At 50.5% G+C, this 14388-nt stretch overlaps 1 protein-coding gene across 8 annotated transcripts; it reads left to right on the top strand.

Moving 5' to 3' along the window:
- Positions 1 to 811: 811 nt before the first annotated feature.
- On the top strand, positions 812 to 8630 carry THPO (thrombopoietin). Of its 8 annotated transcripts, none has more exons than XM_060172078.1 (6): positions 814 to 967; positions 1135 to 1262; positions 2748 to 2834; positions 7039 to 7206; positions 7460 to 7528; positions 7636 to 8629. In XM_060172078.1, exons 1-6 carry the CDS (start codon positions 955 to 957, stop codon positions 8017 to 8019), a joined length of 849 nt encoding a protein of 282 aa, XP_060028061.1. In that variant the 5' UTR covers positions 814 to 954; the 3' UTR covers positions 8020 to 8629. The 8 variants fall into 8 exon arrangements, with proteins under 8 accessions (XP_007529861.1, XP_060028061.1, XP_016046643.2 ...); XM_016191157.2 differs by having other exon boundaries at positions 7448 to 7528; positions 7636 to 8628; XM_007529799.3 differs by having other exon boundaries at positions 812 to 967; positions 7448 to 8626.
- Positions 8631 to 14388: the final 5758 nt, after the last annotated feature.

The raw sequence follows: 14388 nt of genomic DNA, 5'->3' as shown, positions 1-14388 counted from the left end.
CGGAGGTTTTATAGGATAGTAGAAAGGGAAAGAACATGAGATTAGTGACCCATGATCTTTTTCAGCTGATGTATGTATTGGTTCGAAAGAGAGAGTCAGAGCATCCCTCCAGCACAAACGATTCAATTCAGGGTCTCCTGCTTAAGGGTCCAGTGCTCTGCCCACTGTGCCCCTCCTGAACCATGTAACTTAATCTATTTCCCGGCCAGTCCCCTTCCCCAAGTTGCCCCTCAACACAGTGGACTTGCCACTAGCTCCTCACATGGCCGTGTACCCCACTTTCCTCCCTCCTCTCCAGGCATCCATTGTGACACCCTCTCCTCTAGCCCCAGCCCAGGCCTCCTCCTCCCCCACAGATTGCTGAAAATTCAAGGCCAGCCAGCGACAGACAGGGTGCTGGGAGGGGCTTGGGGCTCCAGGGCCCCACATCAGAGTCACGGGGGAGCCCTGGTCTCACGCTGCCATCATAGGACAGTGTGGGATCAGGGCCCATGCCTGGGCGTATGCATGGCCCGGGTTCAGGCTCAAGCCCCAGCACCACACAGAAGTGCTGTGGTTCTGGCAGAAGCTCCCTCCATTACTCCAGTGTCTTTGCCTTTCTGGGTGCTTCTTTCTGGAATAAAATGGATGAATAAGTCAGCCATGGGAGAAGGGTGTGTGAAATTTTTATTTGTGAGGGGCTTGGATCCCCACAGACAGGAGGGGAGGAGATAGTCTGAGCTTTAGCACTTATCAGCAGAACAGCCCTTGCCTCCAGGCAGAGCCCTTGAAACCATGTCAGATGTTCACAGTTCTTGTCACTTCTAGGACAGTTTCCTGACCCATCCTCGGCCAACCTGTGTACCACCCACTCTGCCCGCCAGTGCAGAGCCCAGGCCGCCTCCATGGCCCCAGGAAGGCTTCAGGGGGAGAGGCCCCTTACAGGGAGCCACTCCAGCCACACAGCTAGCCAGGATGGAGCTGACTGGTAAGAACACCCTGAGGAACCCTGAGTCACAAGGGGTCTGAGCAGCAGGAGTTGGGCTTGGGGGTGTATGTCAGATCTGGAAGTTGAGTATGGTTCTTTGGACCCCTCATCAGCAAAGCCTTCTGACTTAGCTTTCTGACGCCCTTTTTACCCTCTCCTCTCTCAAGAATTGCTCCTGGTGGTCATACCTCTCCTGACTGCAAGACCGACTCTATCCAGTTCAGCCCCCCCTGCCTGTGACCCCAGACTGTTAAATAAACTGCTTCGGGACTCCCAGGCCCTTCACAGCAGACTGGTGAGAAGCCCCAAGCCCTGTCCCCTCTTGTCACTGGACTGGAGAGAAGCTCCATCAGCGCGTCCCTCTCCCTTTCACTTCCTCCTCCTCGCTATCCTCCAGAGCCTCTGTTTCATTTAACATTTGACAGGACAGCGAGAAATTGAGAAGGGAGGGACAAATAGAGACAGCTGCAGCACTGCTTCAGTGCTCGTAAAGCATTCCCCCTACAGGGGGGATCTGGGGGCTTGAACCCAACTCCTTGTGCATGCTAGCATGTGCATTCAACTGGAGGCACCGTCACCATGCCCTCCTTGTGCATGCTAGCATGTGCATTCAACTGGAGGCACCGTCACCATGCCCTCCTTGTGCATGCTAGCATGTGCATTCAACTGGGGGCACCGTCACCATGCCCTCCTTGTGCATGCTAGCATGTGCATTCAACTGGGGGCACCATCACCATGCCTTCCAGTATTGTCTTTAGTAAGGCCATCATGCCTGGTCACCCCTGCTTGACAAGGACTATGATATGTAGTCAGGCTGTCTTTGAAAAGTTCTACTCTGTGGCCAGGGAGGTGGCACAGTGGATAAAACCTTAGACCCTGGCCAATGAAATAGCTCACTTGGATAGTGCATCGCTTTGCCATGTGTACAATCCAGATTCAAACCCAGCCCCTGTTGAACTGGAGGAAGTCTCAGTGTTGTGGTGCCTTCAGTGCTGTGGTGCCTCTCTCTCCCTCTCAGCCTTCTTGTCTCTATTTCTCCTCAGCTAAAAAAAAAAAAAAAAGTGGCACACCTGGTTGAGCACACACGTTGCAATGCACAAGGACCCAGATTTGAGCCCCCAGTCCCCTTTTCCCCTGCAGGGGGAAAGCTTTATGAGTGGCAAAGGAGGTTGCAGGTGTCTCTCTCTCTCTCCCTCTACCTCCCCCTACCCTCTTGGTTTCTGGCTATCTATACAATAAAGATAATTTTTTTAATATTTATTTTATTTATTTATTTATTCCCTTTTGTTGCCCTTGTTGTATAATGATAATTTTAAAAATTAGAAAAAATAAGAACTTAAAAAAAAAGTCCTGGAGCAGTGAAGCATCAATGATGACAAAAAACAAAAAACAAACAAAAAAAAACAAAACATGAGATCCTGAGTTTGATCCCCAACATGCATGTGCCAGAGTGATGCTCTGGCTCACTCACTCTCTCCTCCTCTCTCATTAAGTAAACCAACCTTTATTTTAAAACATTTTATTTTAATGAGAGATACAGATCAGAGCACTGCTCAGCTCTGGCTTATGGTAATTCTGGGAATTGAACCTGAGACCTCAGAGCCTCAGGCATGAGTCTTTTGCATAGCCACTATGTTGTCTCCCCTAAATCAATCTTTTTTTAAAAAAAGCAGAAGGAAAGTTCTAACCTGAATGTCTTACCTCTGAAGCCCATCCTAGTCGATGGGTCCTGTGTCAGCTCCTGTCTCCCCCCCTCCACCCACACCCATCTCTCCAACAGAGCCAGTGCCCCGACGCCCGCCTGCTACCCACCCCGGTCCTGCTGCCCACAGTGGACTTCAGCTTAGGAGAATGGAAAGCCCAGACAGTAAGCAAGCCACCTCTTCCTCCTCTTTCCCCAAGTCCTGTCTCTACTTCCCACCACTTCCCAGGGATACCTGCAACTCCTGAGCAGCTGCCTGGAAACAGCCCACCTTGAGCTCAGGCCCAACCTACACTCGCCTGTGGGGATTCTCCCCCTCCCCGGACAAAGCAGTGGCTTGTCAGCCTAGGATGTTTAAATAGAGTCAAAGCTGAAAACCATGAAGAGTTAGATAGAAGTCTTTCCTGTCCTGCCTTGGGCCTGCACCCATTCAGCTTTCTTAAGCTGTTATGAAGTGAGACTGGTCTATCTACAGATGACACAGAGCTGGGGAGAGCAGCTAAAAGCGAAATGCAGCATGGAGATTCAAATGGAGGAGTGGCTAGGTCAAAAACAAGGTGGAATGTAACAGAGACAGAAAGTCTGTGTGTGTCAAACAGCTGAGTACAGTCAGCCAGCTTCCCTTGCAGAAGGTTTCAGGAGGGTTGAGTTCACTCAGCATTTGCATGTAATGGCATTCTATTTATTTATTTATTTTACCAGAGCAATGCTCAGCTCTGGCTTATGATGGTGTGGAGGACTGAACCTGGAACTTAGGAGCCTCAGGCATGAGAGTCTCTTTGTATAACCATTATGCTATCTAGCAGCTGTTTTTTTATTTTATTTTATTTATTTATTTTCTTTTGTTGTCCTTGTTGTTTTTAATTGTTGTTGTAGTTATTATTGTTATTGTTGTTGTCATTGTTGGATAGGACAGAGAGAAATGGAGAGAGGAGGGGAAGACAGAGAGGGGGAGAGAAAGATAGACACCTGCAGACCTGCTTCACTTGTGAAGCGACTCCCCTGCAGGTGGGGAGCCGGGGGCTCAAACCAGGATCCTTATGCCGACCTTCTGCTTTGCGCCACCTGCGCTTAACCCGCTGAGCTACAGCCCGACTCCCCTATTTTTTTTTAAGGAGATTTTTTGTTTTTTTTTAAAGGAACAGTATTTATTTTTTTATATATTTATTTATTCCCTTGTGTTGCCCTTGTTTTATTGTTATAGTTATTATTGTTGCTCTTGATGTCGTCGTTGTTGGATAGGACAGAGAGAAATGGAGGGAGGAGGGGAAGACAGAGAGGGGGAGAGAAAGACAGACACCTGCAGACCTGCTTCACCGCCTGTGAAGCAACTCCCCTGCAGGTGGGGAGCCGGGGACTCGAACCGGGATCCTTAGCCGGTCCTTGAGCTTTGCGCCACATGCACTTAACCCACGGCGCTACCGCCCGACTCCCTCTAGCAGTTGTTTTAAATGTTAGTGACTATAGGCAGTTTCAGTGTTTTCTGTTGTACACGTTGTAGAAATGCGCCTATAAAACTCGTATCTGTCCAGGTGGTGGTGCACCAGTTTAAGTGCACATAGTACAAAGCTCAAGGATCCCAGTTCGAGCCTCTGGCTCCCCACCTGCAGGGGGGTCACTTCACAAACAGTGAAGCAGGTCAGGTCTGTAGGTGTATATCTTTCTCTCCCCCTCTCTACCTTCCTTCCACTCTCTATTTCTCTCTGTCCTATCAAGAAAGAGAAAAAGGAAAGGGAAAAATGGTCACAGGAGCAGTGGATTCATAATACAGGCACCGAGCCCCAGCAATAATCCTGGAGGCAAAAAAAGAAAGAAAAAGAAAACCATATTCATTTTAAGTGTAATCTAGGCGGACCACACTTAGAAGCACCACACACCAGAGATGTAAATGCACCCAGAGGCACCACATTAAAATACCACGTGTTCAGAAGGAAGCAACCTCAACAGTAAAGTCGAAAACATGGTATGTAAGGAGTGATTTTTATAAGACACATTTATTCATGAGAAGAGAGGCAGAGCACCAGAACATCACCCTGGCATGTGCAATGCTGGGGAATGAACTTAGGATTTCATGCTTTACTGCTCCGCCTCCTGGGCTGCAGTGACTGTTTTAAAGTCTGTTTAAGGGGCTGGGTGGGGGAACACTCACTTGGTTGAGCACACATGTTACAGTTCACAAAGATCTAGGTTCAAGGCCCTGGTCCCCACTTAAAGGAAGAAAACTCCATAATCGGTGGAGCGGTGCTGCAGGTATCTCTCCGTCCCCTCTTCTTTTTTAAAGATCTTATTTATTTATTTATTTACTTATTAATGCGAAAGATAAGAGGAGAGATAAAGAACCAGACATCACTCTGGTAAATGCGCTGCCGGGGATTGAACTCTGGACCTCATGTTTGGAAGTCTAGTGCTTTATCCACTGTGCCACCTCCCAGACCACCTCTCTCCCTTTCTAGCTCCCCATTACCTCTCTCCCTCTCTCTTTTATCTTTATTTATTTATTTATTGGATAGAGACAGCCAGAAATAGAGAGGAAGGGGAAATAGGAAGAGAGACAGAGAGCCCCCTGCAGCGCCGCTTCAACACTCACAAAACTTTCCCCTGTAGGTGGGGACTGAGGGCTTGAACTCAGGTCTTTGAGCAGTGCTGTGGTAAAATAGATAAACAAATAAATAAAATGAAGTCTGTCTAACTAGGGGCTAGGTGGTGGTACACCCAGTTGAGTGTCCTTGTTCCAATGTGCCAAGACTGGAGTTTGTCCTCCTGCAGGGGGAAGCTTCACAAATGGTGAAGCAGCATTGCAGGTGGCTCTCTTCCTCTCTCTATCTCCCCCTTCCTTCTCAATTTCCATCTCTACCCCAAATAAACTAATAAATTTTTTCTTTTTTTTAACTGAGGTTTTTTTTTTTTTTTAGCATTTATTTCCTTTTTGTTGCCCTTTTTTATTGTTGTTATAGTTCTTATTGTTGTTGTTGTTATTGATGTAGTTGTTAGATAGGACAGATAGAAACGGAGAGAGGAGGGGAAGACAGAGAGGGGGACAGAAAGATAGACACCTGCAGACCTGCTTCACCGCCTGTGAAGCAACTCCCCTGCAGGTGGGGAGCCGGGGGCTCAAACCAGGATCCTTATGCTGGTCCTTGTGCTTTGCACCAGGTGTGCTTAACCCACTGTGCTACCACCCAACTCCCATAAAGTCTTTTTAAAAATAAAGTCTGTCTAGTTAGCTTGGAGGAAAAGTGGCAGTCTTATGCTAAGACAGCAAGTCTGAAGCCCAGGCAGTGGCTTAGCACTAGAATGCTGGGCTTACATAGATGAAGCCCTGGGTTCGATCCCTGGCATGTGCCAGAATGATGTTCTGGTCTTTTTTTTTTTCCTTTGTTAATATTTTATTTATTCTTTATTTGATAGGACAGAGAGAATTAGAGAGGGTAAGGGGAGACAAAGAGGGAGAGAGACACCTGTATTATTTGCTTTATTGCTCATGAAGCTTCCCCCTTACAGCTGGGGAGCAGGGGCTCAAACCTGGATCCCTGCAAATGGCAACATGTACGCTTAGCCAGGTACACCATCAGCTGGCCCCATTCTGTCTGTCTTTCTCCAGAGCACTGTTCAGCTCTGGCTCATGGTAGTGCAGGGGTAGAGGACACTGAACTGGGACTTTGGAGTCTCAAGTATGAGAGTGCATTTGCATAACCATTATGCTATCTACCCTCTGCCCTTCTTGTTTTCTTTCTAATATAAACAAATACATTTTGCAGAGGGAGCTAATCAGAGAGGAAGGGTACTTCTTGGTGATTGATCCCTTAGAGACCCAGCTCTGCCTCAGGAAGTTCAGGAAGTTCCTTCCCTTTAAAAGGTCTTCATGATCTTTGTGATGGTCATCACCACATTAAAGTGTGTGTGTGTGTGTGTGTGTGTGTGTCTCCCTTGGAGAATGCACTGCTTTGCCATGTGTGTGACTCAGGTTTGAGCCACTGCACTGAAGGAAGCTCTACCTCTCTATCTTAAAAAAAGTCACGATCCTAAGATTATATGGCAGGAAGATAAAGGATAGCCTTGTAGCATTACAGCCAGAAAGCGAAGGCTTCTAGGCATCAATATCATGTAAGGCAGGGACAATTTTTTTTTTCCTTTAGTGAAATCAAGTGTCAGAGCAGACTGGGTTACTGGACACTGGAACTAGTCAAGCAAAGGCTGATGAGCAATTGTCGGGAGACTGTGAAAGAATTCCTGCCCTGGGCGGAACCTTGGTCCTGTCCAGCTCCCAGCTCCTATGACTCATCTGCTGGCTCCTTTCACAGGCTCCCTGCCCGCCCTCCACGAGCGAGCCCTTTGAAGAAGTCCCTTCTCTCTTCCCTGCCTTTCCCAGGAGCAGAACAAGGCACAGGACGTTCTGGGAGCCTCGGCCCTTCTGCTGGAGGGAGTGATGGCTGCGCGGGGACAGCTGGGACCCTCTTGCCTCTCAGCCCTTCTGGGGCAGCTCTCTGGGCAGGTCCGCCTCCTTCTTGGGGCCCTGCAGGGCCTGCTTGGAACCCAGGTAAATCCCCAGTCAACACAACTACAGGAGTCTGCCTTCTTTTCAGATTCAGTTCTTCCCCTTAGTAGATCTGAGGTGGAGAAGGGAAATACTAGTAAGCTTGAGGGTAGACAAGTTGGTCCAACAAAGGGCAGCCCCTTGTAGACACAAAGCCCAGGTTCTGTGCTCCTTCTTTCCCCCGAAGATAAGGGAGGTGTCTCTCACCCAGGTCTCTGGCCTCAGGCCCGTCCTCTGCCCTTAGCTTCCTCCACAGGGGAGGACCATAGCTCACGAGGATCCCAGCGCCATCTTCCTGAACTTCCAGCAACTGCTCCGAGGAAAGGTGCGTTTCCTGCTGCTTGTGGTAGGGCCCACTCTCTGTGCCAAGCGGGCCCTCCCCTCTACAGATGCCCCAGGCAGCACTTCTCTATTCCTCACACTGAACAACAGGACTGCCGGATGGCTGGAGACAAACGCCGACATCTCAGCCAGAACTACTGGCTCTGGACTTCTGAAGAGGCTGCAGGGACTCAGAGCCAAGACTCCCGGCCTGCAGAGCCAGACTCTCAGGTCCCCAGGCCAAACACCTGCACATCTAAACAGGACGCGTGGACCCCTAAACGGAACTCATGGACTCTTTCCTGGAAGCTTCTCCAGGGTCCAAGGAGCCCTGGGCATTCCCTCAGGAACTTTGGACACTGGCTCCCTGCCACCCAACCTCCAGCCTGGGTATTCTGCTTCCCTGACTCAGACTGCGGCTGGACTACACACACTCTTCCCTCCTTCAGCCATGGTGCCCACCCCCACAGTCCAGCTTCAACCCCTGTTTCCTGACCCCTCTGCCAGCATGCCCAGCCCTACTAGTCCTCTGCAGATCGCAGCCCACACTCACTTCCAGAACTCATCTCAGGAAGAATAATGGCTGGGATTGTGTCTGCATCGGTCCCCTCTCCCAAGGGTGAGGCCCTGAGAAGCAGCTGCAGCTATACCAGGCTCCCTGCTTCTCGCTGGAACAGGGGCAAAGCCCTGGACAGGGCGAGGCACAGGACAGGGAAGGCACGTTTTCCACTGTACATTATAAAACTTCAGAAGCTATTTTTTTTTAATCTATCAATACTCTTCTCCAGAGCAGCTATGTTGGGTCTATCCTTTGCACAGATCGCAGTGCGCTGACTCTCTGGCACGCTCCTTTCTACCTCATTACTGGCCTGACCTCAGAACAGAGGTAGGAAAGCCAGTGGGGAGGGAGTACTGGGTTTCTACTCAGAACCAAGGGGCCATCTCTTTCCTCCCACTGCCGTCACTCTCGTCTCCTCTTCTTAGAGAGCCTGACTCTCTGAGAAATGGTGAGAAGGAAAATGAGTCCCTTAGACAAGCTATCCAGGGGGCAAGGTGGAATCTTCATGAGCAGTGAAGCAGTGCTACAAATACCTAGTCCTCTCTTGTTCTTAATTTCTGTCTCTATCCAAAATAACATATATAGGTTCAAGTCAGTGTAAGTCAAAAATAAACAAGGGACCCAGCAGAGTGCACTGTTATCATATGCCTGGCACAAGTCAGTGTAAGTCAAAAGTAAACAAGGGACCCAGCAGAGGGCACTGTTACCATACGCCTGGCACAAGCCTCCAGTGCCCACCTGTAGAGGGGAAGCTTCGTCAGTGGTGGAGCAGTTCTGCAGGTGTCTCTCTTCCTCTGCCTCACCCTCTATCAAAAGGAAAATTAAAGAAAAAGAGGCCACCAGGAGCAGTGCTGTCACACAAGCAGCCAGCCCCAGCAATAACCCTGGCGGCAAAAACAAAATACACTGATCAGTGTGAGAGGGCTGAGTGGTGGCACATCTGGCTGAATGCACAATTATCTATAATGAATGAATTATATTATCTGAATGAATTATCTATTATGCACAAGGGCTTGGGTTCAAGCCCCCAGAGCCACCTGTAGGAGGGGAGCTTCAGGAGTGGTGGAGCAGGGCTCTAAATGTCTCTCTCCTTCTCTGTCTCTCCCATTCCTCTCTCAATTTCCCTGTCTTATCAATCACTAGTAGTAGTATTAGTAATAATATATGTGAGCATCTGAAACTAACTAAAAAGCAAAGGCAAGATGTTCTCCTGGAGAACCAATGGGTCTCACCCCCCTCTTTAAAAAAAACAAGCTAACAGGAAGTCTCACAACCCAGGTAAAGCTGCTGGCTTCATGAAGACTTGCATGTGGCAGCTGAGCAAACAGCTGGGCCTCCGCAGCTCAGCAGGAAGCTGCCTCCCCCCTGTGGAGGGCAGGAGGAAGTGCAGGAAGTGGCACCAACCAGGCTCCCAGGGTGCACACAGCAAGAGAGACAAGGGTAAGTCAAATACAAGTGGAAGCTTCTTCCCAGCCCCCAGTATATTGTCTAAAAAGGTGGGTCTGTGCTACTATTGCCTCCAGCTGTGCCAGGGAACTTCTAGAAATGAATAGGCTCATGGGGCTTTTGCAAAGAAATTGCAGCCCCAGGTGCTTGGAAAGCGGCTGACATTGCCCGGAACAAAAGCTCCGTGGCAAAGGCCAGTGTTAACACGAGGCTTCTGCAGAAAAATAAAAAGGAAAAAGATGAAGAAGAAGCCTGTTCCTGGCCAAACCACTACTCCCCAAAGAAAAGGCTGCTATTGGAAGCTGAGAAGCAAAACCCTGTCACAAATACCCAGAATCACCACAGGTGGTCAGATGGCAGCCTGCACGCCAGTGTGCTTTCCAAGGCCAGTGTCCTCTCTGCACGCCAGTGTGCTTGCTTTCCAAGGCCGGTGTCCTCTCTAAGGCTCACGCCAGTGCTAGAAGATAAGTATTACTGGCTCTTTCACAAATGAAACTGAGGCTCAGAAAAGCCAGGTGACTTCCCAGAGGCTTCACAGCCTGTGAACAGGAAAATAGACACTCCAGGCTTCCTTGTCTGGAGCCCATTCTCTCCCCAGCAGGGAACACTGTGTTATCACCCAGTGACTCTTTCTATTAGAAAGTTAGCCAAGTCCTTAGGGAGTAAATACATATCAACAGTGAAACCAGTGAAACCATCCTGATTAGAAAGCCAAAGTTCAGGGGCTGGGCGGTAGCATAGCAGGTTAAGCGCACATGGCGCAAAGCACAAGGACCAGCTAGATTCCAGGCCCTGGCTCCCTTCCTGCAGGGGTGTATGTCGGGGGGGGGGGGGGGGGTCACTTCACAAGCAGTGAAGCAGGTCTGCAAGTGTCTCTTTCTCTCTCCCTGTCTTCTCCTCCTCTCTTCTCTGTCCTATCCAGCAACAATAAAAGCAAGGGCAACAAAATGGGGAAAAATGGCCTCCAGGAGCAGTGTTCATAGTGCAGACAGCGAGCCCCAGCAATAACCCTGGAGGAAAAAAAAAAGGCAAAGTTCTTGGAAGGGGGGTGAGTAGGGGAGTGGGATGGCCAATTAGCCATTTCAGGGGTGCCTCTCCAGCAACTGGAAGATATGTCACCCAGACATCAGGTGGTGTGTTTTCATGAGGATGGTCCATCACATTAGATATTCCATCTTGGGAGCTCCAGTGGCACAATCGGTTAGCGCACAGTACTTATACAGAAATTCCATCTTGGGGGAGTCCAGCGGCAGCACAGTGGGTTAAGTGCAGGTGGCACAAAGTGCAAAAACTAGCCAGATGGAAATGATTTGAGAGTGGGTTAGAGCCATAGGAAGAAGGCCTAGATTAGTTCACATGAGAAATGGAGAGAAGGATCCCAGTTTGAGCTCCCAGCTCCCCACCTGCAGGGGAGTCGCTTCACAGGCGGTGAAGCAGGTCTGCAGGTGTCTGTCTTTCTCTCCCCATCTTCCCCTCCTCTCTCCACTTCTCTCTGTCCTATCTAACAATGATGACATCAATAACAATAATAACTACAACAATAAAACAACAAGGGCAACAAAAGGGAATACATAAAAACAACAAAAGAAATTCCATCTTACGGACAAGGGACTATAAGGTACTGGGTCTGAAGTGGGTTAAACCAAGTGATGGAGTGAGATGCTCTATGGCCAGGACAAGATATGCTGAGAGGACCAGGGCCTCAGTATTCAGTGTTCAGCAGTCTCATGAGAGAGAAAGGCTAAAAGTTATGTTTGTGACCACAAAGGTCAATCTGACGTTAGATAGAAATGTATTTCGCTTTCTCCATTTCTCTCCGTTTCTCATGTGAACTAATCTAGGCCTTCTTTCTGTGGCTCTAACCCACTCGCAAATCATTCCGTCTGGCTGTCTTCCCCATCTTCCCTTGGCGCTAAAAATAAAATCACGCCACAACCTGAACACTCCTGATCACCTTTCAGCTACGTGTCTGTTCCCACTCTTCTGCCTTGCCAGGTAGCTGGTACAGTTTGAATACGACCTCACAAACTCTTAACAATCATGTCCTCATTCTTTTAATATAAACACTTTCCCAAGGCGGTGGCGCACCTGGTTAAGCACTCACATTACAGTGCGCAATGACTCAGGTTCAAGCCCCTGGTCCCCACCTGCATGGGGGAAGCCTCACAAGTAAAGCAAGGCTGCAGGTGTCTGTCTCCTCCCACCTCTCAATTTGTTTCTATCCAATAATAAAACTTTTCCCCAATTTCCACTTTGACCAGCACCCCCCAAATCTGACACCTGGATAAGCTCAAGAGTCCATAAAAATCCACATCAAGCCCATCTGAATCTATCTGCCTCCTCTCCCCACACCAGAAGGAAAAAGACATGGCCCCCCTCCCCGCCCACAGACCACTTATTTTCAACCCATTTCCCTAAATACTATTTCCTTTTTTTCCTCTTCTTTGCCTCCAGGGTTATTGCTGGGGCTCAGTGCCTGCACCATGAATCCACTGCTCCTGGAGGCCAGTTTTCCCATTCTGTAGCCCGGTGCCTGCACCATGAATCCACTGCTCCTGGAGGCCAGTTTTCGCATTCTGTAGCCCGGTGCCTGCACCATGAATCCACTGCTCCTGGAGGCCAGTTTTCCCATTCTGTAGCCCGGTGCCTGCACCATGAATCCACTGGTCCTGGAAACCAGTTTTCCATTCTGTAGCCCGGTGCCTGCACCATGAAGCCACTGCTCCTGGAGGCCAGTATCCCATTCTGTAGCCCGGTGCCTACACCATGAATCCACTGCTCCTGGAGGCCAGTTTCCCATTCTGTAGCCCGGTGCCTGCACCATGAATCCACTGCTCCTGGAGGCCAGTTTTCCCATTCTGTAGCCCGGTGCCTGCACCATGAATCCACTGCTCCTGGAGGCCAGTTTTCCCATTCTGTAGCCCGGTGCCTGCACCATGAATCCACTGCTCCTGGAGGCCAGTTTTCCCATTCTGTAGCCCGGTGCCTGCACCATGAAGCCACTGCTCCTGGAGGCCAGTATCCCATTCTGTAGCCCGGTGCCTACACCATGAATCCACTGCTCCTGGAGGCCAGTTTCCCATTCTGTAGCCCGGTGCCTGCACCATGAATCCACTGCTCCTGGAGGCCAGTTTTCCCATTCTGTAGCCCGGTGCCTACACCATGAATCCACTGCTCCTGGAGGCCAGTTTTCCCATTCTGTAGCCCGGTGCCTGCACCATGAATCCACTGCTCCTGGAGGCCAGTTTTCCCATTCTGTAGCCCGGTGCCTACACCATGAATCCACTGCTCCTGGAGGCCAGTTTTCCATTCTGTAGCCCGGTGCCTGCACCATGAATCCACTGCTCCTGGAGGCCAGTTTCCCATTCTGTAGTCCGGTGCCTGCACTATGAATCCACTGCTCCTGGAGGCCAGTTTCCCATTCTGTAGCCCGGTGCCTGCACCATGAATCCACTGCTCCTGGAGGCCAGTTTTCCCATTCTGTAGCCCGGTGCCTGCACCATGAATCCACTGCTCCTGGAGGCCAGTTTTCCCATTCTGTAGCCCGGTGCCTGCACCATGAATCCACTGCTCCTGGAGGCCAGTTTTCCCATTCTGTAGCCCGGTGCCTGCACCATGAATCCACTGGTCCTGGAAACCAGTTTTCCATTCTGTAGCCCGGTGCCTGCACCATGAAGCCACTGCTCCTGGAGGCCAGTATCCCATTCTGTAGCCCGGTGCCTACACCATGAATCCACTGCTCCTGGAGGCCAGTTTCCCATTCTGTAGCCCGGTGCCTGCACCATGAATCCACTGCTCCTGGAGGCCAGTTTTCCATTCTGTAGCCCGGTGCCTGCACCATGAAGCCACTGCTCCTGGAGGCCAGTTTCCCATTCTGTAGCCCGGTGCCTGCACCATGAAGCCACTGCTCCTGGAGGCCAGTTTCCCATTCTGTAGCCCGGTGCCTGCACCATGAATCCACTGCTCCTGGAGGCCAGTTTTCCCATTCTGTAGCCCGGTGCCTGCACCATGAAGCCACTGCTCCTGGAGGCCAGTTTTCCATTCTGTAGCCCGGTGCCTACACCATGAATCCACTGCTCCTGGAGGCCAGTTTCCCATTCTGTAGCCTGGTGCCTACACCATGAAGCCACTGCTCCTGGAGGCCAGTTTCCCATTCTGTAGCCCGGTGCCTGCACCATGAATCCACTGCTCCTGGAGGCCAGTTTCCCATTCTGTAGCCCGGTGCCTGCACCATGAAGCCACTGCTCCTGGAGGCCAGTTTTCCCATTCTGTAGCCCGGTGCCTGCACCATGAATCCACTGCTCCTGGAGGCCAGTTTCCCATTCTGTAGCCCGGTGCCTGCACCATGAATCCACTGCTCCTGGAGGCCAGTTTCCCATTCTGTAGCCCGGTGCCTGCACCATGAAGCCACTGCTCCTGGAGGCCAGTTTTCCATTCTGTAGCCCGGTGCCTACACGATGAATCCACTGCTCCTGGAGGCCAGTTTCCCATTCTGTAGCCCGGTGCCTACACCATGAAGCCACTGCTCCTGGAGGCCAGTTTCCCATTCTGTAGCCCGGTGCCTGCACCATGAATCCACTGCTCCTGGAGGCCAGTTTCCCATTCTGTAGCCCGGTGCCTGCACCATGAATGCACTGCTCCTGGAGGCCAGTTTCCCATTCTGTAGCCCGGTGCCTGCACCATGAAGCCACTGCTTCTGGAGGCCAGTTTCCCATTCTGTAGCCCGGTGCCTGCACCATGAAGCCACTGCTCCTGGAGGCCAGTTTCCCATTCTGTAGCCCGGTGCCTGCACCATGAAGCCACTGCTCCTGGAGGCCAGTTTTCCCATTCTGTAGCCCGGTGCCTGCACCATGAATCCA

The sequence above is a fragment of the Erinaceus europaeus genome, chromosome 14 (genome assembly GCF_950295315.1).
Source record: "Erinaceus europaeus chromosome 14, mEriEur2.1, whole genome shotgun sequence".
Classification (NCBI taxonomy): domain Eukaryota; kingdom Metazoa; phylum Chordata; class Mammalia; order Eulipotyphla; family Erinaceidae; genus Erinaceus; species Erinaceus europaeus.
Note: the sequence above shows the minus strand (reverse complement) of the source record. Positions and strands in the feature narration are given on the sequence as shown.

What these genes read in the sequence shown, in the direction of transcription:
- THPO (XM_007529799.3), top strand. An exon ending in GAGAATGGAAAGCCCAGACA is followed by an intron (nt 2,835 to 7,038) that starts GTAAGCAAGCCA and finishes TGCCTTTCCCAG; the next exon opens with GAGCAGAACAAGGCACAGGA. An exon ending in AGGGCCTGCTTGGAACCCAG is followed by an intron (nt 7,207 to 7,447) that starts GTAAATCCCCAG and finishes CTCTGCCCTTAG; the next exon opens with CTTCCTCCACAGGGGAGGAC.